Source organism: Thermobia domestica, chromosome 8 (genome assembly GCF_964235325.1).
Source record: "Thermobia domestica chromosome 8, izTheDome1.hap1.1, whole genome shotgun sequence".
NCBI classification, from domain to species: Eukaryota; Metazoa; Arthropoda; class Insecta; order Zygentoma; family Lepismatidae; genus Thermobia; species Thermobia domestica.
In genome coordinates this window covers 236,301,514-236,327,395 of record NC_137461.1, presented here as the reverse complement: position 1 = coordinate 236,327,395, position 25,882 = coordinate 236,301,514, and the positions used below count along the sequence as shown (strand labels likewise).

Below are 25,882 nucleotides of genomic sequence, written 5' to 3'. Positions count from 1 at the left end.
ATGTATATATTCAATATATATTGAAAAGAAGATAGAAATTAATGCCAGATGTGAAGACTTAATGTAATATAAGCTACCTATTAAAAGTTCTTAGAAGAATTCATATTCTTTTTGTACATGTTGATACATTGCTTAGATCTTTGAATTTTGTTTTGAATTTAAGGTGTCCATGAAATTAGTCAGTCAGTGTCAGTGTAGCTCAAGCTATACTGAAGAGTAATGAATTTTGAACTTAAAAATGTCCTCTCCTTTCAGCGAGTAGGCAGAATTTTCTACTTGTACATAATAACTACAATCTTCTTAATCAAATATAGGATACTTTTTCTTTTTTTATTATGTATTTAAATAAAGAAATTTCGAGATAATCTGATTACCACGATAGTACTTCTCCAAATAATTTACTTCAATATAACAATTACGTACTTTCTTCACGTTATTTATTGCAAAATAATAAAAGTGTAGTAAAAAGTATTAAATATTGTAACAATCTGCAATTACGTAATTTTGAAAACCTATAAAATTTACAACTGACGTAAATATCGCGTCCAGTTATTTGGATCAGAAAATTACAGCGAAAAATTTAGCCTACCGTTTGGAAGAAAGAGAATAGTTATTTAAAAAACAACAAATGCACATTTCGATGTTCACATAACACACCAGGCATTCATTCTGTGGCTTAAGAGGCCTCATCACTGCGAAATTAAAATACCGCTAATTTTACAGTAATTATGTGGTATCTTCAAATAGATAAAAGATAATCGAAAAGTGGAACAAGACCTCCCTAGACAATATTATTTTGCGTAAGATACCGTTATCAAGACTCATTTATCTGCTTTCAATTTCCAGCCATTTAGAAAATCGGCATTTATTTTCGCATTTCTAAATAACTGCATACGGAAAGCTACTAGGTGACTCGTGATAATGGTACCTCATGCAAAATAACATCGTCTAGGGAGGTCTTGATCCACTTTTCGATTATCTTTTATCTATTTGAAGATATCACATAATTATTGTAAAATTAGCGGTATTTTAATTTCGCAGTGATAGGGACTCTTAAGCAACCAATCACATGCTAATCAATCCGTTTTCCATCAAATCAGTCCTATCACTTTCTTGCACTATCCAGTTTTATTCATTAGTATCTGTAACCCCGTAGATTTTCCATGCGACTAACGTATGCTATCTATCTTAAATATCTTTATCTGTGTGATATTTGGCAATGGTACAATAAGCCCCAACTTAGTTATACGTCACATATGTCAGTTCGCAGTTTGTAAAAAATTCGAAAATTACAGCTACTAGCGCGTATACGTGTTTCAGTCTCTGACATACATTTCAGTATGCAACGATATACATAATATATATTTTTCTGTATAAGAGTACCTTAACCTATATATTTTGCACACTTTTATAAGTTTATATCAAATTAAATATTGCTTCATGATGTTTCAGTTAAAAATAGAAGGTTACTTTTCTCTGGGATTTCGAACATTAATATTGAAACAACCATATGAGATACAGGAAATTTATACATATAGAAATTGCAGAATCTCACCTTACAAGTACTCGCTGTGGGCATTTCCGGTAACTCGGTAAAGACGAGCGGAATCGGCTTCAGTCGCACGTCCAATCCAACGACCTGAAGCATTGAGGTGATCACGGACGGCTCAGTAAAAATGTGGCGATGCTCCATCCATTTGTAAGCTCAACTCCTCATTATCTGCTTGAAATTGTAGCAGTAGCAACTTTGTCCGCATATTCAGGTACACTGTACCGGTCACTCTTAGTTTCGGAAAAAAAAATGGCCCATGGACTTTCCCTGTACAAGAACTTCGTCACTCTTCGTTGATACAAACTTTGAGAGATTCTGCAATTTTCTATACGAATACGTGGTCGATTGGTCTTGAGGCGTTCGGCAGACGATCGTGAGTCGGCACCCATTAGGGGTTCGAGTCCATTGGAAGAGCATGGGTGGACTTCTGTCCTCGAAGTTCTGTGTTCGTATCCCTCAAGTAGAAGACCATAGAGACAAATGTCCTGGTGGAGCGACTTTAAAAGAAAGTGATACAGTGCTCATCTCCGGTGCGTGGGGTCCCTCGTTCGACCTTAGCTTTCGCAAGTGGGCTTTGAGGTGGACAAACACCGTGTGCGTGTGATTTCTCGGGGTTCTCCCATTTCATTCATTTGTATCACCATAGTCTCTCTTAGTCTCGGAGCATAAACTTAGAGCATTAAACTCGAAAAAGAAATTGGTCCTGTGTAGCGTAGTTGCTAACGCTCTCGTCTTTGCAAGCGGTCCTAGGTTCGATTACCAATGGGGACACTTGGTCGCAAAAGTGTAATTAGGCTAGACATCCTAAGTGAGATTTTCCCTCGCTCACACCAGCCAAATATAGGAATGCTATCTCACATAATGGTAACAGGCTGTTTCCTTCCCCATTCATTCCTTTCTTTGGGGCCGCGGTGGCTCAGTGGTAGAGCGTTCACTTCTGGTGCATGGGGTCCCTGGTTCGATTCCAGCTCGTGCCAAGTGAACTTTGTGGTGAACAAACACCGTGTGCGTGGGTTTCTTCGGGGTTCTCCCGTTTCCTCCCACTTTCTTCATTCCACCATTTCTCATCACAGTCTCCTTTAGCCTAGCCGGCATAATCGTGGGACGTAAAACTCAAAAATTTCATTTCATTTTCATTTCTTCCCAATTCCACGGGCAGTGTGAGCGCCGAGGAACGGAATCGCTCATACCTGACGGATTGACATGCCCATAAATGCCGAAATCTTGTAAATATAATCCCTAACTCTTATCAAAAATAAAGAAATAACCAATAGCCGCATGAAAAGTCTACTTGTTTTCAGTACATCTGATCATATATTAATTTCCGATGGAAAGGGATGTATTAGGTTCACTCTCAAAATTGAGCTTAGTTTGAAGCAATGAATTGAAGAGTTCGGGGGAAAACAATGATAGCCATCATTTTAAAACCAAGTGAGTTAGTTACAGAAAAACAATGGTAACACTAGTGCGAGCTGAATTGTGGAAACAATTCAAGATAGAAAAAATAGCATACCGAATATGCTGTTGTTTCAAACTTGAACTCACGACAATTCAGCTGACATGAGTGTTGTTATTGTTTCTCTGTAACTAACTCATTTGGTTTTTAAAATGAGGGCTATCATTGTTTTCCCCCGAACTCTTCAATTAAATTTTGTATTATCACAGTTATAATTGGATAACTGAAAAGTTTAAATGATAAATTTAGTTTTACTTGCAGTGAATCGACTTCAGTAGGGGCCTGAAGTTCTGTGACAACCGACAAATATTCCATTGTGTTGAGCAGTGTTGCGTATTAACCCGGCTAATATTTGTGCGACGCGGTCTCGTAGAAAGACAGATATTCATTTCACTAAACTGATTACATTAGCCTTCCGCTTTAGACATAAACCTCTGTAAGATATTAGTTGACTCCATTAGAGCACGCTTTTAATGCTTGATTAGGATTAGGAATTAATTTCTATGCCAGCGTTTCCCAACCTTTTTCAAGTTGCGGCACACTACAGGTGTAACTTGAATTCTCGCGGCACACCCATATTATATATATATATATATATATATATATATATATAATTATTACTATTATTATTTGTAAATATAAAATACCGTGGTATTTTTGTGATTACTGATCTCCTTCTTACAGAGAAAAAAAGCTCGATCACTGATTTTACCCCGTGGTAAATCATTATGCTTATTTTTCATTCTAATTTTAAAATAGAAAACAATTGCAATGAAATATAGGACTCGGGTTTTTAAAAATCCACTTTCTCTTTCGAAAACTGTATCTAACCTTTAACTAAAAGAGAAGATCAGTAAATAACGAACAAATAAACAAATCTCCTATACTTTTAAATCACAAATGCATGTTTGCTTTGTTGAATTTATTGAATGATATGTTAAAATTTCAAGTTACGAAATAGTATGCAACAATAAAGAAGCAATAATGGTCATGACAATGATAAAAAACGTTCTTCAACATTAAAAATGTACAGAAAAGTAACACAGTATGAAACTTAAAATTGTAGATTTATAGTAGAGTAGAAGTTCATAGTAATGTGAAATACAAATATACATTTTTGCCTATATCTTGGAATTTGGTTCCTATAGAATTAATAATTTGTTTCAATTTCCTCGCGGCACACCAGCGGCCCATTCGCGGCGCACCAGTGTGCCGCGGCACACCGGTTGGGAAACGCTGTTCTATGCTGTCGGCATTTATGGCCATGTTAGCTTGTCACATATGAAGGATGATGTTCTTTGATGGTTAGACTCTCCGAGGAAAGAGAAGGAAGCGGCCTGGGAGCATCCCGGCACTTGCCTGATGTGAATGAGAAAAACCTCTCAGGATGGCTGGTCTGAAAAAGCTTTTACACTTCTTCGACCAATGTCCCCACCGGGAGTCGAACCCGGGACCGCTCGCATCAAAGACGACAACGTTAGCTATTACGCTACGCGGGGCCACTCTTTTAACGCATGAGAAACAGCTAGAGCAAAGAAGGGGAGGGAGGGAGGGAGGCAGTAGAATCGAATTCACTTTTACCTGAACAAATTTCCACATAGCCTGAGGCTGTTACACTGGAAAAAGGAGTTGCCCAAGGCTTGTAATTGAAAATACAATTCCGACATTCACTCGGTGGAACTGAGGAAAAAACTGGCACGATGACGGGCCTCCAGAACTTGATACCTCCCAATTGCGAACTAATAACGCTAGCCGTTAGCAGTGCGCTTCAGAAGTGTAGGTAGTGTATGAGTAGTCCAGAAAGGACACATGTTTATAACTAACTCCTGATCAAGGATCAATTCCTTGTAACAAGATTCTTAAAGAAGCAAAAGATGTAAATTAGGGGCTTTACCTCCCTTGCCGTTACATATTCTCAATGCTCTGTGCCACTTTAGTATCAGTATTAGAACTCAGCAGTAGTAAAACAAAGCTAACATGCTTCTACGTCATGAACAAATTCGTACAACTGAAAAAAAAAAATATATATATATATATATATATGTAAGCTCGTTATGTGTACGATCTCCATGCCAGGAAATCGCCCATCAGACCATGGGTCATCGGAAAGGAAAGACTATGTACACTGTTAAACATAGAAAGGAAAACCTAATCATAAGTAATAATTCTTATGTTATTGTTTTTAAAGAATCTCATATTGACCATAAGAATATACTTGTCCCAGACCATAACTAGGTAACCGTTGAAGAGATCAACTTGCGATGACGATCTTTGGACCCTACATGTTAGCTTTACTTAAATAGATAAATATTTTTTTTAAACAAAATTACTCTACTTGCCTATTATTCTTATGTCTGAAGGAATTAAACAGCTTCATATGGATAGATGGTGTAACATTTTTCAACATCGTCTGGTAGGCAACTGCAGACGACTTGCCTCCACTTTAGTAGAAGTGTACCCACAGACTAGAACATACAGACCGCAAACGCAGCAAAAAACTGGAAATTTGTCGATAGTAGCGCTTCTAACACGCGACGACGGAACTAACCAATCGATCTGACGTCACCTACGTGGAAATTTCGAAAGTAACCAGAGACTAGATTTTCGCTCCTTTAGTTGCACTTGGAGAACAGCTTTTTCTATTGACGTACTTCGCGGAACTTAGATATTTTCAAACTGAACTCTTTAAAAGAAAGAAAAATCTACTAATATTAAAAAAAAAAAAAAAAAAAAAAAAAAAAAAGCTGAAATGGAACGTCTAGTCCAGAGACAGTACAAGAAAAAATTAACATTAGCTTATCTGATCTCTCTGCACTACATCTAACATTGAGATGCGAAGCAGACGAAAACAATCCGCCGCCCATTACGTCACGTTCCAAGACCGATGTCAGCGCCATCCACACACGACGACACTGATCCCGCTCACCGCTGGGGAATGTAGATCAAACGAAAAGGCAACAGTCTCCTGCGTGAGTTGACAGTAAAAACAAGAATAATCATGATTGAATATCATTGATATAGCAAACAGCAATGAGTGCTTACGGACTTTTTGCCAAGTGTGCATTTTGACTTTCTCGCCTTCTGCTGATAGCAGCATTCTTCCCCAGTGCTACTGTGGGCGTGATAAGACAGAGAGTCACAACTAGTGGAAAGAAACGAACTTGAGAGCCTTGAGTGGACTAACCATTCATCCTACTTTATTTTACTTCACAACAACGAGTTTCCAGTCGAATTTGTGAACAAAACACCTCCTAAAGTATGACATCTTTCCTTAATACTTTGACCCCCTTCTGCTCTAAAACACGAAACGCGCTGTTGTGTATGTTATGGTATACTAAAGGAGTAACTATTCCCAAAGTTTCAGATTTTTTCATCCAGGCCCATTGGAGATATTGGACAGTGAAATATGCCGAATTGGCATAATTCCCCAACTTTACGATTTTTTCCCAGCCCTTTGGGAGCAGCTACAGGTCTGCAAATTTTTGTGTATAAACTTATGATCTCGTACTACATGCACACAGACAAACGCAGACCTCTTCGTCAGTTGTTTCCTCTTCCCAAACACGTCTTCAATGTCCAAAAATGTTGCTACTGTAGGCTCTGATTTCACCCCTTTCAACTCGGTTTAGGCAAAAAAGTTAAGAGATCAAAGTTTTAGCTCTGCACAAGTTGGAGACGCTTAGCAATTTTCAATTTGCTAGGACAAATACATGCTGAGATATTCAAAACAACGTAAACGCCTGAAATCGAGAAAACGCAAAATGACGGCAGCCGCTGCGTCGCTACGAGATGTTTTAAAAATCCAATGATCGTGGTTTTGAAGTACTCTGATATAGTATATACATTCATGAAAAAAATAGACTTTTTGGAGATGGTCGAGCGGCACTTGCATAATCACTTAAAATGGATTGACTCTACATCTGTGAAGAGGATACCGTGGTACATACGTTTCCCATACTTCATGAACAAAGTTTGGAATCGAATGTGTCTGTGTCGTTTAATTTATCCGTTAACAAATGACGTAAATTTTATACGCACTAACATATATTTTTTAGTGCACGATAAGTGACATAGTTCGGGATCAATGTTATCTCACGAGACAAAGCTATATCATATAACAAGTGAATTATCAATAGTGCATAAAGTTCTTTTTATTAACATAGAACAAAATGAACAATTAAAATAATATTTTTCAGTGCAAATAGTCAAAGCATCCAAAAATAAGAATAACCTGAGGCCAAGGTTGTGTGAACTGGAAAATAAACTTTCCCATAACAAGCTATAGCGTAACACCTGACCTCGATAGGTGCATCGGTGATCTCACAATTGTTTGCAGGAAAAGTTAAAAACAAAATATCTGGTGATGTTCTGGTGGACAAATACACGGATTTTCCAAAACTGAACAGAAAAACAAAAATAACCTTTATATTTGTATACATAAGAATAATATTTATCAGGAAACTATTATTTGACTGGTCTAAGATTCAAAAATATAGTGACAACTAGTTGTGACAAACAAGGACATTTACGAGTATAAAAAGTTAGATTTTATAAACCAAGATGCATTCTTTTGGAATCATTCATTCGGAATCCACCATTTCGGATTCACTTCGTTCCGTTGAGAGCTTCGACATGAAGTCTCTGAGTAGCTGTCGTCAGGACATTAAGTATAAACTCAGAAAGAAAGTATAACTAAAGTATGGTATAGATGACAAGTCAAAATTATCTATTAGCAATTTACATGTTTTTGTAGTCATTGTATGTTTCTTTCTTTTAGTACCGTAATATAACTTATTTGTGCATTTGACTTATGTGTAATTGTTTCTTTTATTCTGAATATTAATTAATTACATTATGCATTATTCTTATATATTTTATTCAATCTCTTTTATTTTACTATCTGTCACATCTGAATGAAATGTCATGGATCATTTGGGTAATGGTCTCCATGTGACAGGCAATACACTATAACTATAATCCCACTATACTACCCGTTCCATTATTGTGATATACTTTACCCACTACACCGTTGAGAATTAATTTTATATATATTTATTTTTTTAAATATATGTTAGCTATTTGCTTCCGATCAGGATTGCATTGAATCCTTGCACGAACATGTTTTGTGCGTGTATATCTTGGATGGCCCGATCTGAAGCCGATTAACAGTTACACCTGTTTTGAAATAGCTATTGTTCGAAACACAATTTGTTCATTGATATTGATAGGTTTCAACGCCGTAGCAATCTCTCTCGCTGACTCTCAACACCAAAATAATGCTAAAACAGTGATTCAAACTACATACACTGTACTCCATCGTCGCCAGGTAGCAGCACACTCCACGCCGGTTACAACTGGATTCATGTAGAACGTCTCAGCTAATACATACAGTATTGTCAGATTTCGTGACTCAAAGTTGCAATACTACGCCTCTGCCTGTCACTGGGAGAACTTATGGCTGCACTGTGTAACACAAAATAACACAAGACAGTAGTATATTACAATATAAATAAATACGGTGTTTTCAAGGAGTAGAATGGTTTAGAATATACTTACAAGGTACATTCGTGAAATATCCCCTCGGGATTCGAGTAAAATTGATTCAGATGCAAAGTTCTCCGTGGTCCAATGTGTATTCATTAATTTTAGCGGGCCATACAGGTAATTTGCATATTTATGGACCTTCATATATAAGGAATTCAATCATACACTACTATAACACTCGAACACAAAATTGTTTTTGGTTTCTTTAGATGTAACTGGACATGAATGTGGGCATATGCGAAAGAAATTAAATCTAGTACTGCTTCTCTAACACATGTTATCCACACCGGCCGCCATATTGGATTCAACTTGACGTTTTTCAACTGGGAATAGATCATAGGCGGAGCTATGGGGAGCATTGTCCCTTAACTATTTGACAAAAAATAAGAATGCCACCTTTAAGGCCCTTCAATTCTCATTTGTATTTACTGTGCCCCCCAGCAGACAAAAGGTCTGCCCCCAAGGAGAAAATTCCTAACTCCGCCCATGGAATAGATGCATGTGATATATCAAATTCATGTACAATTTCCTCGGAAATTTATTGGTGTAGTGAATTTTAATGTAGCTTGTACCGTTCCGAAGGTATTGCATGTTAAATCCCTCCAAGCACTCCGCGAATAGACATTGCAGAATAAAATCAGTTAGGCTTACGTTTTTGATGTTGACAAATCAAAACAATTTCTGATTGGAAAAATACTGTAGGTATAAACAAACTCTTTACAACATTGGTATCCTAATCTTATTACATTTCTGTGAGTGATTGTTATTGCTTCCATGTTATACTATAAAAAGGAAGTATTGTATTACGGTCAAATGTCTAACGCAAATCCAGGTACGATCAGATTTGGGTGAAGACATACCATTTCCGTATAGTATCTGCATATTTACGTTCAGAGAATATTTTGTAATGATAAATCACGTAAAAGATTACTTATACACACAGGACCCTGCACAACTTTCTATTTGGTTCAATATTCGTGAAGTTCCTGACATTCAACACGCAATACTTTCCAAACGGTACAAGCTACGGTAAAACTCACTGCACCAATGAATTTACCAGAAAATTGTACATGAATTTAATGTATCACTTGCACCTATTCCCATTTGAAAAACGTAAAGTTGAATTCAAGGTGCCGGTTGGTGTGGATAACATGTCAGAGAAGCAGTATTTGATTGAATTTCTTTTGCATATGCCCACATTCATATGCAGTTACATATAAAGAAACTAAAAAGCATTTTGTGTCCGAATGTTATAGTAGTGTATGATTGAATTCCGGATATATGAAGGACCATAAATATGCAAATTACCGGTATGGGCCGCTAAAATTAGTACAATACACATTGGGCCGTGGAAAACTTTGCATTTGAATCAATTTTACACGAATACCGAGGGGACACTTCGCGAATGTACCTTGTTAGTCGTAAGTTCAATCTTCAGTGAAGACCTATCTTTATAGGTGTTGAGCTCAAAGCATTTTTCCATAATAAGATATAACATATAAAATGATTTGGATATCCTTGCCCTTTCCAAAATTTATATTTCCAGTCGACTTCCATTTTTGTCTTTACTTCTCTAAACAAACTTTAGTAGCCATTCCATTCGTAAGATTTCGGATGAATGATCTCAACATGTAGGGCCGTTCGCCACATCTTTGCTTCCATCTCCGTAATTCGCACGTCAGAAGCAGCAGAGACATCAACTTATGAGTTAAATAACTTTATTTTTGCGTTGGACAGATTCCGCTTAATGTAAGATCAACCTCTTTCCATTATATGGAAATACAAATAATCTCAAAAAATGACACGTTTTTGTTAAAAGCAGCTTTCATTGTCATATGTTGCAACAAGAACCTCAGTATTGAGTTTTAAAGTGTCGTCTCCTTTAGAAACTAATAAAAGTCCAATTGGTATTTGTAAATTATATTGTTACAAATTATACAAACAAACATACAGTCTCTGATATTTAAATATCTAAAAACATAGTACAATTATTAACAAAATTAAGTTAATAACAATTCCGAAACACTTTACAATCGCAAAAGTTCATTTCGTATTTCAACAAATACACAGACGCAGGTACATTACACATATAAACAAGCTGAAAAAAAAACGACTAATTCGTATGTACATAAATTATTAACAAGAATATTTATTTTTACATACTTATTTTAGTTTTAGTCTGTTTTCACTTAACGTTCCACAAGTTAAATATAACAGTTCAATATTTCGAATACATTCTTTTGTTTCTAGCATCATTTTTGTACATTTATAAATAAATGTCTGCTAATTGACATCTGTCTGTCATACCACTGGAGTTTTCAATCTGGAGGGTCGATACAGATTTCGCTCCGAATGACTGGATCGCTGCAGTTCTTTCCGGAAGTAATCTATTGTAGTTCGCAGACCAACTTGTAGCGGGACCTAAAAATATAAACATATTTATAATTATTCTACAATAAAAGATCGTTGGTTAAACTGCAGTTTCACGTCCTTTCCAGCATTAAGGCTGTATGAGACGTAGACCTACAGCTTAATGGAATACAAACCATATGCTCTTTCAGCGGAAACCGAACCCGGGTTTCCCGAGTCAAAGGCGCACGCATGCTAATCGTAAAACCATGACGAGATTCCTCTACAGTAAAGGAACTACTCCGTAGCTGAACATTTATGTCAAAATGTGACTTTTTAGGCACTATAGAAAATCAGTGTCTTATATAAGAGGGAAGTTCATTAAATATTTCCCCCTGATCTAGTTGAGCTGAGCGAAGCGAAGCTCTTATACTCGGGTTAGCCGTTTGGTTGTCCGCGAACTCCTCCTAGACCGTTTGGCCGATCTCAACCAAACTTAGCACGCTGATAGAGTATGTCGTGCTGAGTGACAACATAGGTCGAAATCAAAAATCCGATGTACCATCGAGGAATAATCACCGAAAAACGCTTCCTGATTACGTAGTTTAAGCTCGCTCAGCTCATTTCATTGCAATCGGGTATATACATTGCATTCCTAGTTGTAGTTAAGGTCGAATTCTGAAATTTTACATGTATATATCTCTATAGGTTATGTGGGAAATTTTAATTCCTAACATTTTCAGTGTTGCAGGCACTAAAGTAAAAAACCCAAGGGGAACCAGTCGAACTCCTTGCGATGATCAAGTTTCAGTACTCAGGAGGCCGCAAACCAAAGGATTTTAATACATGAAAGAGACCTATGGAGAGGATGATCTATCATATGACGTTGTAAAGCACTGGCATTGCCAGTTCAAGTGTGGTCAAACTTCCGTAGAAAAGGCACACTTTTCCAGGCGTTGAAGAAGACATCATTAGGGAAGTAGAAACCGCCATCTTAAAGGATCGCCGTATAATAATTCGCCAACCAGCTAAAGATTTCAAGATAAGTGTGGAGTCCGTGTGGGAAAATAATCATTGAGCATTAGCATATGCGTTAGGTGTCCGCCCGCTGATACCTTTCCGAAAACAGGAATGACTAACTTGTCCCAAGGAAGTTTTGATCCTGTACCACGAAAACCCATAGAACGTTTTTGATAGACTAATAACTCACGATGAAGCATCAGTCCATCACTATGATTCACAGACTAAGGCCCAGTCAAAGCAATGGGAGCATACTTGCTCATCAACTTCAAAGAAGGCCCTATCCAATACTTAGAAGGCAAGGTCATGCCAACAATGATGGGAAATGATGGGTCTCTTGGCGAAGGGTACCACAATTACGGGATTCCATCGAAACCAAGAAGAGTGGAATGATGATCAGTATTGTCCGTATCTTTCAAGACAACGGCCCAGCTCACAATTCGCATGTTTCCCAAACAGAAGCACAATCCTGTAGGTATGAAAGCCTTTCTCATCCCTCATACTCTTCCTGACCTTGCGGAATCCGACTTTTACCTCTTCAAAACCATTTATGAAGGGAAAGCATTTCCACGACGATGGAACGCTGATTTTTGAGGTCGAGTCATGGCTTTTGAAACAATCTGCGGATTTCTACAAATGAGGTCTCCAGAAGTGTATAAAGCAATGGGAAAAGTGTATGGCCATTGGAGGTTCCCACGTACAAAAAGACTAATGTCTGTACCAAATTTCGTTTATCTCAGTCAACGGTAGATGTGTCAGTGGAAATTTTTAATGAACACTCCTCGTATTAGTAGACATGTTGAATGAATATCTACGAAATGAAATCAATTACTCGGTTCTTGTTATTCCTAATCATATTCCTTGTTATTCTCAATCTACCCCTTCATTCCAGCTCCTCTATTTCCAGTTTTCTACTATCGGCATCATCCTTTTAACGAAACCTCATCTCCTTTCTAATGGCTTCATGATCCCGCGCAGCTACATTAAGTAAACTGGACACTTTACAGAAGGAATTCCTAAGTGGTTAAGGCTCTCATCTTTATCGAGGAGTATAAGCTCGTTAAACTATAGTGGAGAAACAAAATACCGTATAAACCTTGTCGCTATAAATGGCTAACTGGATTATCAGTGTATCAATTGCCGTGAAATTACTTCCGGTTAACCAACCTGGAGTTCCTTTACTTCAAGGTCGTCTCCACATTATGTTGGGTCAGCTGAAAAAACAATGTTGCTTCCTAGAACTAAATACATAAGCAATTTTTACCATTATCGATTTATACAGAACAACTACAGTTAAAAAAATAAAATAAAATAAAGCAGAACAGGCAGGACGTGACACTAGGAAGGCATGAGTGTATGTAATATACAGAAAACCCACTCCGTTGCTGTAGGAAAATAGAGTATTTGCTCGAGAGAAAAGTCGAACACTTGTAACGCTCCTGTTTTGTGTTACAAATATTACTCTTTTTCTTGTTATAGACATTCTTTTCTCTTGCATATTCATATTAGTTTGTCAATATGTTTGTTACTGCACTTACAAATACAGTTTTTATGCTTTACAACCCAAGTATGTTGTTTACTCCTAAAGTAGCTGTGTACGGGTGAGATTTAAAGAAGAGAAAATGTCTGTGAAGTTAATTATGGTTACTCAAGATACATAAATTAAGTTTCAATATGTACGCTTAAGCCTAATGTATGTAAGTTATCATATACATTAACAACAATCTGAAATAAATAACATCTAACAGTTATTACGAATGATCTTTCCGATTACAAATCTGAACAAATCTCGCTTAACAACACTCAGATAGATACGTTGCTAAAAGGAATTATTATAATTAGATACAAGAAATCTTTGACTGGACACCAAAAGATAAGAATTGCTTTGGAGAATGTTCTCACAGCGACTGGTGTGACGAAATGAAGGTTCACTGCAGAGCAACGTGTGAAAGAATTTCTTGTTTGTGTACAAGAGTTGGAGTTCTTCATCCAGTAGAGGATTGATACTGCTGATGATGATGGTGAATAAATATCGAACCAATCAGAATAAATCGCACGATGTAAATATAGTACAGGGTGGCCCAAAAGTAGGTTTACACCCCTGCATTGATCAAGTATAACATTCTAGCTTATAGGTTTATTTGCTTCAGCTGTTCCGAGCTTAAGATATAAGTAAAAAGGCATTAAGAACAAATAATAAACTAAGTCTACCTGATGGATGACAATAAGAAATGATATAAAAAGCAATGAGCTGATCAGTACGGAACTGTATACCTACTTTTGGGCCACCCTGTATATACTAAACGCTGAGGCATCCTCAACCAAAATATTTGGATTTGCTCCACAAATTGCTAGTAGATGATTGTTTAGTCAAGGAATAAATCATTAAAAAATCAGAAAACAGGTTGCAAGCAGCTCAATTGGTACAGTATCAATTATAAAATTATTTTTGCATTTACCACTTTTATCTCTCTGCAAACAACAAGTAGGTTTCGAACCTGCAAGAGTTTTTTTTTATCAGGTTTTCTACGGAATAACGGATGAAAAAAAAAGAGAGAGAGAAAGAAAAAAAAATGTCCATGAATCTGTTCCCCTGTAAGCAACTGTTGTCTTCTTGTTTTCTCTATACCACTCCCATGTTACTTGGCGTCCGAGTTGACACCACGCATTCTATATTACAAAAACATATCCCGAATTCTGGATCTGTCCCCAACCCCTGTCCAAATGTAATCCTCTCCTTTTAATTGGAATAAATAATTACTTCATAGCTAACCTCTCTGTTTTATAACTAGATTCAATTAATTTTATTGCTTCGTTAACCTCATGTAAAATACTGTATTGCGATGGTGCATAAATTGGATGTCTCTCCTTTGCATCTCTTATACGTTCTTTAATTTGACTAATAAGTTTCTTTTTATGGACCCTGTATATGTTTCCTCACTAATGTACAAAACATAGTAAACTCCACTGGTTTATAATGTCCGTAAGCATAACTTTGCAACGACAACGTTTATTTAAGGTTCACAAGAAGAAAAAAAGAAAATGTAGATAAAAATACTGATTAATATCGAATTATTTGTTGCTGATACCAAGTTTTTAGGTTGATTATTGTTACTTACTTGTTGTTAGGAATATTGTTTTCAGTCTCTATGGAAATGTTATTGCAACTAAGTTGTTTATTCTAGATACTGAAGATATAAATAACTAATCAGATCAAAGTACGATAGAGACACATGTAATTTAGCTGTCCTCTATATGAAAGATATTCATAATATATTGAATTCTTAGCCCAGTATATGATATGATGATTAGTGCGTAACATCTGAAGTACTTATAGCTACCAATTCACATAAATGAACTGAGGCATTATATAACCGTGCTGAAGTGTGAAAGATATGTTATATAATTAAATGGCGTTTAGCGCCCAGGAAGTGGAGATTGGTTAGAAGTATAATTGACTCTTTACGTTGTAAACATTTTGGTAGCAAAACGGAGAATATTTTGTTACGCAATAAGAAGAAAGTGTGCAGAGATATCACAATGAATCTACAAGAAACTGGAGATAGCACTAATGTCCGAAGGGAAGGCAACAATACAGCATCAGATTCGTCACCAAATGTACTCAATGCAGCAACTAGGCCAGCAAATGAGCTTAATGTCTCAACAGTTAAATACTAACATGGAACAAGTTAATATGGAACAAGTATAACACAAATATTAAATATCAACAAGGAACAAACAGATGCCAAAATTGAACAGATGACACAATAGTTAAATAACAGCCTGGAACACGCAACGCAGAAATTAAATACCAACATGGAACAAGTGACGCAAATGTTAAATACTAATATGGAACAAGCAGATGCCAGAATGGAACAAATAGATTCTAAAATGAAACAATCCTTCATAGTTTTGAAGATGTAAGAGGTTTAGTTAAAGCGATGGAAACTCACGTAGAGAATCACTCAAGTCTAATTCAGAAACTAGGCAGAAGTAGAAAGATAAGTTATAACTTTTATATTCCGCTAAACATTTCTCTACATTTTCCCCTCGTTTTTCATCCTAATTTAACCGAATTTTTGAGGGTCTCATTTCATTTATTGCTTATTTTTTCTATACATTAATAAAGCTGAAGACTTAAACAGTTGCTTTCTTTTTTTTCTTCTTCTTCTTCTTTCACTGAAACCTAAAGCTTATGGTGTTATTAAGGAAATTTTTAAAAGGAAAATTGAGTATCATTTTTATAAATAAAACGGAATTGTATCCATGAATCTATAATATACTACAACTCAAGTTTTCGAACACCCCGGATTTTTGTGAGCATCTACTCTCAACCTATTGTTTTGACACAAGAACTTCGCTGCCGTGTGTCAAGAGGTACTCCTCCCTAAAGCATAAAACCTGCCGTCATTCGAATCGAGATATGAAAACTTCTGCAGGCATTATGTCTGATTATATTTCTTAGATACCTTGTTAATGCGCTTACGTTTAAAATGCCAGAAATATCATACCTTGAAAAAAGTTTACGATGGTCAACATACACTTTCTGCGCTCAATTGTCACTCAGTGGGAGAGTATATATAGTACTCGCCGTTGCTATTCCAAAGTGCAACAATGGAGATACGAAACCATTGTACATACTTCTCTAAATTTAGTATCTTTAGCTTTTAAAAGTGGTAACTATCAACTAGATATACAAAACACGTAAAACTTGTTTCTCTTTCAAATTTCTGCCACTGTATTGACCCCTTCATGTCTCTATATTTTTCAAACAACTAATATGTTGTCCTACCTTCCATACTTGTTTATATTAAGCAATTTTCATATTTTTTTTTTTTTTTTTTTTTGTTTGTTTGTTTGTTTCAATTTTAACAATTATAATTAGACATGTTATCTGCAGTACCTCTCAGATTTTCATTCAACTATCGTCAAATTTTGTGTTTTAGGCACGAGTGGCTCTGGTCACGGAGGTTAAGAACAGGAAGAAAAAGAACAGAAACATTAAGAAATAATGTTTCGTTCCTATTTTTTTTTTTTTTTCAACCTCCGTGACAAACACTCCAGGGCAGAGTCGAAAGCTTGGAAGCTTAAAGGAAATTCAATAATTACAGAAATCTGTAAGCATAATGGTAGTGGACTTAAATTTATTCTCCAAAAATTCCAATTCAAACTGCTGAAGGACATTATTGGCCAGAAACCAGAAATAATAATAATATATAATTATATAGTTATTAGCCAGATAAGTGAAAGATCGTATTTAATGTCCCCACAAATCAAGCAATAAGATTTGATTTTATTTATTATTATTCTGTTATAGGACTGATTATGTTATATTTGTTATCATCTGGCGATACTAAAAAAGATTAGGAAAAAGAAACACTACTGGAGACAAGGTAAGAAGACTAGATACTGATTAAGGCATTTTAATGGTTGAAGAATGTGTAAAGAAAAGGGAAGGCCAGCGTGTTACAACTGACAAATGGTGTTACAAAGGGTAATTCTTGTTCCAAGAGGAGCTTACAGAAGATGGTAACGCAAAGAGTCCCTCTAGTACAATAGTACTTTACTAATCGTGTATCCCCCTAATGAGATCTACATAACATGTTCTTAACACCTCCATTATGTAGCTTGTCTGTGCTACTTTTCGCTTCGCATCTTTAAGATGAAGACAAAAATGCTATTCCAAATACTTTTAGCTGACTATACTAATTTTAGGAAATTTAACTCGGTACTTATATCTAATGTAAATGTTAACTTCTACAAACTCATATATTTGGAAAATAAATTTTGATTTATTTTCTAAATGAGCGCTTTTTGTTAAAAGAAAAGATTCCCTGACAAAATCAATTTCGTTGATTTCATGGATGTGTGCATATATATAAAATTACCTTTGGTGCCCACTTCAAATATGTTTTGGCCCTTGTAATATCCGGTTTTCTTCTCTGAGGATCGTCCTCCATAGCTGCTACTTGTTCGATTTTGCTGCCACCGCCAACAAGGTCCTTAATTATCACAGCAAATTCTGGAAGGAAAAAAAAAAACAATATTTATAAGCATAATAAATAAATAAATAAATAAATAAATAAATAGAAATGCAACAGATATAAATAATAACTCTTGGCTTTTACGGTTTCAAAGTTTAAAACAGTGTTTTACACACAGATTAAACCAGAATCTACATTCACGCATCCTTATGATTAATTAATTATAACGTTCCTTTTCAGCACCGATACTTCATGAGACGAGATATACTACTTAACGTGAAATTCATACCAGTGCTAGGGTTTGTATCCGACGCAAGCACTCCTCGTCCACGACCAAGAATCGAACCTAAGACAATGCGTACACGATGCAAGCAAGTTAGCCATACGTGACAGGGATAGACACACTTGCCAGTAACTTTTTAATTCAATTAAATTACAAACAGTATGTGGGTCCCTGTTAGGAATATATTTGCCACCATTCTAAGAAGACAACCAACAATATAGATCATCTACTAGTTAACAATGTTCTTTACATGGGTCGTTCAATATGTAAGTTTCTCTACGCTGTAAAATACTTAATTTTTATGATACATTTGTAAATTATACATACATGTGTAGGTGGGTATTTCCTCATCCCTTCACATAACCCTCATTGAGATTGAGGCATTTGTCTCACCGTTGCACCTATTTGTCCAAATTCTTTGCAAAAAAAATCAGGGATCTGGCTTCTTATCACTCTCCTCACATTCCGCTTCACTTCTTCATCTGTTTCGAAACGTTTATCTTGCAACGTAGACTAACACTGGAAAAAGACGGAAATAACTCGGTGCTAATCTAAGGCTGTATGGACAGTGGGGCAGTTCACCTTGCAACGTAGACCTTAACACCGAAAAAAGACGGAAATAACTCAGTGCTAACCTAAGACTGTATGGACAGTGGGACAGTTCACCTTGCAACGTAGACTTTAACACCGGAAAAAGACGGAAATAACTCGGTGCTAACCTAAGGCTGTATGGACAGTGGGACAGTTCACTTTGCAACGTAGACTTTAACACCGTAAAAAGACGGAAATAACTCGGTGCTAAACTAAGACTGTATGGACAGTGGGGCAGCCGTTCCCACCCTAATTCTTCAATTTTCTTTCTTGTTTGCATGCTGAGTTGGGGTGGGTGCTATCGTCAAGAAGAGACTAGGTCGTTTATGTGAAATTGCGTTTCCCTGAAGAAGAGTTCAGGTTCAACATAAGCCATCTGATCTCCTGTTAAGTGGTGATGAAGAAAAGAAGCAGAATGTGAGGAGAATGCTAGATAGCGAGAGTCCTACAAATTGATGCAATAGTGAAACAAATGCCTGGATCTCAAAGGGAAATAAGTAGAGAGGTGAGGAAGTACCAACCTATACATGCATGTGTAGTTTACAAATGTATCTTTAACCACCCGAATTCTTCAATTTTGTTTAGTGTCAGTTGGGCCGTAGTGGCTCAGTGGTAGAATGTGGGGTCCCTAGTTCGATCCTCGCTCAAGCCAAGTGAACTTCGTGGTAGATAAACACTGTGGGTTTTTTCAAGATTTTCCCATTTGCTCCCATTTTCTTCACACCATTATTTCATTCATTTCTCATCATTGCCGTCTCCTTTAGCCTACAGAAACAAGCGTGGGACGGCTCAAAGATTTCATTTCCATTTCAGTGCCAATTTCATCTTAATAGGTGCCGTGCCTGTTATGTTTAGAAATAAAATATTTTTTCCGTGTCAATTTCATCTTAATAGGTGCCTTTTATGTTTACAATTAAAATATTTTTTTCTTAATTTTCTCGAAAACCACTTACGAGGATTTACATTCACCTGTATCATGTTGTTCAGTTTGATTAAATCTATCGACTGGAATCGTCTCACGTTAGGACTTTTTAGCTTCCTTGTTCTTAGGCTGGGGATACGATTTCTTGCCAGATACACATCAATATGCTTTGTTCTGTTAATTGTAAAAAGTTGACAAGCTGAGCAAGTTAGCAATTTCAAAGTGCAAGAACAACAATTTCAAAGTGCAAAAATTTGCCTGAAACTAAACGGATTTACTGAAATAAATAATACCAGCGTCAACACATTTCTGCCAAACTAGAAAAAAAAAAGGCAATTATCCCAGTGCAGTATTGAAGTCCACGGTTCTGAAGCGAATGAAGTCTTCAAAAACTGGCACTGAGCACTGGCTTCATTGTTGAATATGTGCCCCCGCGAGAACCTATCCAAGTGACTGAAAAGGTGTAAATCAGTAAATAAGAGGTTTGGGAAGCTTGCTGAATAAGGCAAAATTTTGTATCTTAATACGTATAACTTTTGCAGCATCATTGTTCTCATTTTGTTCACTTTCCCTGGGTCACCCAATTTTCAATCTGGGCCAGAGATATTGTACTTACCCATTCGGCTCATGTATATATATATATATATATATATACAGGGTGTTCATGAATTATACCGACAAACTGTAAGAGGTGATTCTCACATCAAAATAAGAGAAAAAGATCATATGAACCTTTGGCGAAAAATGCATAGTTTCAAAGCAAGGACTGTCCAAAATCGCGAAAAAGCTAAATTTCATCAAGCCTTATTTCGAATTTCAGGAACTGTGGATGGCGGTAGTTATCAGCGTAAAGGAAGCCACGCATACACAATGCAAAAGTGGATATTTCATTACTTTTCAATATATATGTCTCATTCTATAAAATGAAAATGAAATTTTTCAGCTTAACGTCTCGCGAGTATGCTCTTTAGGCAAGGGGAGACAGATGATTAAAAGGAAGTGAATGATGATGGAAGAATTGGTGGAATGAGATTACAGAAGGAAACGGGAGTACTTCGAGAAAACCAACGGACACGTTGTTGTCCACCAGGAACTTGGCCGGGGATTGAACCAGGGCCCGCACGCACCAGAGGTAACCGCTATACTACTGAGCTACCGTGTCCCCCGATTCTATAAAATGTCATACCTAAAAAGTTACAAATTAATGAAGTTCCTTTCTATAAGTTTTACGGAAAATCTGATGTTAGAATTAGTCCTATCAAGTTCATTAAGGAGCGTCTGCAACTGTTCATTTGTTTTGTAAATACAGTATATTTCTACAGTACTTTGTTTCATTTTCTAAGGTGAAACAACCAGTTTGCACAAACATGGTTCTAAGATTTTAGTAATTTCTTATACCTGCAAATTGTTAAACTTAACCCATTTTTCGCCGCTATTGTTTTTAATGTACAAAATTTGAAGATTTTGCATATTATGAGTTAAGCTCCTATATATACATTTAAAAAAATATTTTGTCCTACCTCGATATCTTCACTGATTTTTAAGGCTTTACGTTTTCGAAACGTTAGCGGGAAAGTGGTACTTACTGAAATAATTATAAAATTTGCAGTTCCGTATGTTTCTGCTTTATTTTTCTTTACTTTTCGTCACAACACTAGAAAAAAAAACTTTTATTCCAACCATTCTACACCCAATACGACACCAGACTTTTTTTTTTTTTTTTGGAATAATATAAAATAATAACTAATCATGTCATAAAACATTACTTTCTAATTACAGCAAAATAAGTGTTTAGCACAACTCGAATTTACATTTTAGCAAGCGAATGCAAAATTGATTCATTTTACAACTTATGAAATGCCTCTGAACATTGTGCATGCAATGGCACAGCACAAGGCAAAAAAAAAAAAAAGTCTGACTATGACATTCCCTACACCTACGTCGCTGACCCTTTTCAAATTTTCTCAGATGATGAACCTGTTGAATTGTATTTCTAACAGCTGTTTGAACGGCAAATCTGCTTAAACGTCCTGTAGGTCCATCACTGTGTCGTACAGAAGCTGCAAGAGCAATGTTCAGAAGATCGCGCGTAATTTTCCTGTGAAACTGGAAAGTTTTTTATTATTATTATTATTATTATTATTATTATTATTATTATTATTATTATTATTATATAAATCTTTGGGATGTACAAGCTGCCACAATTTCCACGCATTTACCACAGATACGCCTATGAAGTTCACAAAAGTCGGCCACCAACATTTCTTGCCTCGGACTCGATAATTCGACACAATATTGTCAAGTAGATTGACTCCCCCCCCCCTTCCTCCATGTTAACATTATAGTCTTTGATGACATTTGGCTGTGGTACTGTCATTAGTTCTCTTCATTCGAGAATAGCGTCCCACATTTGAAATTGGTTCAACGTTGCAACAATTAGTTGCGATCGTCACGATGAAATTATCATTCCATCGAACAATGAGTATTTCTTTATCTTCCTCAAAGCAGTAGTCCATAGTACCTCTCTCTCGCTTGGCTAAGACTTTCGACGGCTGTAAGGAGCATGTTCCAGTCCTGTTTTCTCTGATCGTGCCCGTAGCGTATAGACCCAACTTCTTCATTTCAGTTAAAAGATTCAAGGATGTGAAAAAAACGTTGAAAAATATACGGTGAGCATTAGCCTCGTCAACAACTTCGAGTAAATTCAGCAGTACACTTCCTCCTAACCCTAGATTTGGGTTTTCTTCAAGACCGGTATCATTGTCCTTTCCGACGTATATTTCAAAAGCATAGAGGTACCCATCCATCATGTGAAGCCAGGCACCAACATTTGTATCCAAACTTTATGGGTTTACCTTTCATGAACATCTTAGCGGAGTGCCTTCCACGGTATGGAATCATTTGCTCATCTATGCTCAGGTTATGCCGAAATATACCGAAGCGACTAAACTTGCTATTCAGTAATTGCAGGTACTTCCGAACTTCCGTACATTCTATCCGTTTTGTCCATCTGAGTGTTGTCGGCTAAGTATAGGTTCTTTTTTATATTTCTATGTGTGTTCCTACTCATAGCATGTCGTACAAGAGGAACTGACACGTCATTGTCCACAGATCAATACATTTCTTCTTGTGGAAGTGAATGGTACCCAGTAAATAGCAGAAAACCAATGAATCCCTTCATCTCCTCCTCAGTTGCTCTAAATTCATGTCTATTGTTTTGAGTTGCATATAAATTGCTTTGTACTACCAAAAGATCATAGATTTCTTTATCAAAAAACAAACTGAAAAGTTCGAGGCTATTCTTGACAATCAGTTGTTCTTGCACATCTGAGACACATCGCTGCTCTCGATTTACAGGATGAATCGAATAATGAGCGTCCTTTTTCACCCACTTGAAAACTGGTGCTGCACGTGTTGTTCTCTTCCACTTGTTACCACAAGATGAACGACGTTTGGGGTTATCATTTGACGTAGAAGGTCGAGGTCCATCCATGTCGTCTGCAACTCGGTGAATCTCAAGCTGACCTGACACGTCATATGGAAGATTATCATCGTTCATGTCACAATCATCTTCTTCATCGCTTACTTCTGCAGGTTCAGGAGGTAATATTAAAATTTTTTTCTTCATCATTATCTGAGTCTGAGAAAAGATAATGAACTGCTTCCTCGAGTGTTAGAAAAGTATGACGTTGAGCCATTGTCACAGTTTGCTTGAATCAGCTCAATAAGAAAAATAACCACTGGCAAACCGAAATCCAGAAATATAAAAATGTCAGTGATAGTCGCTTTTATGTACTTCAGTACTTCCATTCCGCTGACATTGCGGAAACGCAACACTAAACAATCAATGGACGTAAACACCCTGGAAAATGGAAAGTAAAGTTTATGCACACGTTGTCTTCTAGTAACTCCTTTATGATACTCTGACACCGGAGCAAGTCGAGACGTGCAATGCAGTGTTGCAAGATCAACAAATAAACTCATGCTCTTGTCAGGCTTCAAAATTACGCATTTAGAGAAAACTGAAACTGCGTTAACAAACATGAATTTATATAAACTAACAATCAAAAATTAACAATTATAACTTTCAGTTTGCGAACAATATTAAAGTACTTTGTTTGTTTTGAATACATTGTACATAAAAAAAAAAAAAAAAAAAAAAAAAAAGCAGCGAAGTGTTGCGAAAACGCAACGTCAGCAGGAAATGGGTTAATGAATTTTAGCCAATTTTCAGTGCGTTCTATTGCTAAGCTTTGAGATATGGAATTGAAGATACAGCTATAAGACTAATTTTAAATTATCAGCTTTTACCACAGCACAAAATTGAGTTTTGATCATCAATCTGTTATCAATTGTGTACTTAAAGCTTCCTGTGTATAGCAAAATATACCTGGCTAATCATTAGCAATCAAATATGTGATATATATATACATCTTCCCAGAAACTATAGACACTAAGTAGGATGTCCTCTTTTTGCACCTTAAGAAGACTAGAGCATCTACTGTATATGTAGACTTTTGGACAATTCTTCATCGATCAATCACAATTTTTTCAATAAAATATTAACTTTCTTTACGATTTCTTGTAATAAGTTTAAGTCAATGACAACGAAATTCGAATTCTTAATTTCGACAATACTTTATAAGTAATTTTTAAATGTAAATGAATTCCTTTCATCACAAGCACCAGCACGGGTTAGACCAAAGCTGTCGTCTAAACTCTCGACTTTTTTTTTTCTTTCTTTCTTCAGGTTGGTATTTTAATATTTAAAAGCATGCAGATTAAATCCTGTCATATTAAACCAAACTGACAACGAGAAACTGGGAATGTCTTTTCCGTCCAAGAAGAATTGTCTTGAAAGCCAAAACATGAAAATATTTCGCTGGTAACACTTTCAACAGCTTTCCACTCTCAACGCTACGACTGAAACAAAACCCCGTCTTCTATGGAAGACAGAAAGTTTATTAACACTCGCCCAGCGAAGATACTAGACATAACGCATCCAACGAACATAGGGTCATTTTTGACCCATCAATATTTTAATTGTTTTTTAAGGAGATCATAGTATTATTACTAGATTTCCAATTAATTTAAAGCTTGATATTAGTGATGATCATATTGGTCTTCAGTGGTGGACCTAGAAGGTAAAAATTGGGGGCAGCCAGAACCCAGACTATGATAGCTTCAGCACTTTCTTCTTGTTGTTTATTCAATTCACGAAATATCTCATGTGAAGTTTTCAAAAACTTTTGCTCGGACATTATTACCGCAAAGAGAACAGGCGCGCACAGTTGATTTACATTGTTCGTCTGTACGGGTGAAATTGGACTAAAGTGTTTGATATTTACTCTGAGAGGCATTGTTACCAGTTGGTGAAGGGAAATTTCCCGTCCGTACATATGAAATTTTCCAATATGATTCAATGTTTCCTGCAAATATATAACGCACACAAACACACCCAGATATGCATATATATTTCCATTGGTATATATCATGCGTTCCCATTGGTATATATTTTGAACAAAATTATCTCATATCCTACATATTTGGAAGAAAATATCCTGCATTCCCGCCACTTATATGAATTTTCCGTTTTGTGGGAATTTTTTGCCACCTGGCAACACTGCTGACATAAAACATGCTAAGGGAATGAGTAAAGAGTAGAAGTAATCATGCAGAGTGAGTAAATTTGCTAGAAATCGGATAGTGTGAAGTAGACAAGACAAATAAAACATCCTTCACGTAAACAGCGAAGACCGGGTCAATTGTTTATTTGTGGTTGACAAATACAGAATGCTAGGGCAATAGAAATGTTGCTGCATGGTACGTAGATTAAAAGAAGCATACCTAGGCCGATGACCGGAAAAAGGAAGAGGAAAAAAAGCTAAAATAAAACATTTATGGTTCAAAATGACCCGATCTTCGTTGGGCGAGTGTTAATACCATAAACTGAATATTTTATTTTTCAACTACTTTGGAAAGCATTTCAAATCATTTTTGTTCGATCTTAAGCCTCTCTGAAAAGGCTTGACAAGGCACAGTTTTATAGTAACTATAAACAACACTAAAAGTTATAAAAGAAGTACACATCCAGCTTTGCAGAAATCAACATACCAGTTGTATGCATAAGTTTTTTCGGCTTAACTAAGAGATGGCGCCAGCTACAAGTACGCAAAGTATT

The 25,882-nt window shown here is 36.3% G+C and overlaps 1 protein-coding gene across 3 annotated transcripts in view; it reads right to left on the bottom strand.

Moving 5' to 3' along the window:
* Nucleotides 1-10,456: 10,456 nt before the first annotated feature.
* Nucleotides 10,457-25,882, bottom strand: part of Uxs (UDP-xylose synthase) — a 392,432-nt gene continuing 377,006 nt past the window's right edge. For all 3 annotated transcript variants that reach the window (XM_081769545.1, XM_081769544.1, XM_081769546.1), the window contains exons 7-8: nucleotides 17,810-17,943; nucleotides 10,457-10,973 (exon numbers count right to left, since the gene is read on the bottom strand). In XM_081769545.1, coding sequence (XP_081625671.1) covers nucleotides 10,854-10,973; nucleotides 17,810-17,943 — 254 coding nt within the window. In that variant the 3' untranslated portion in view covers nucleotides 10,457-10,853. The remainder of the gene's footprint in view (nucleotides 10,974-17,809; nucleotides 17,944-25,882) is intronic.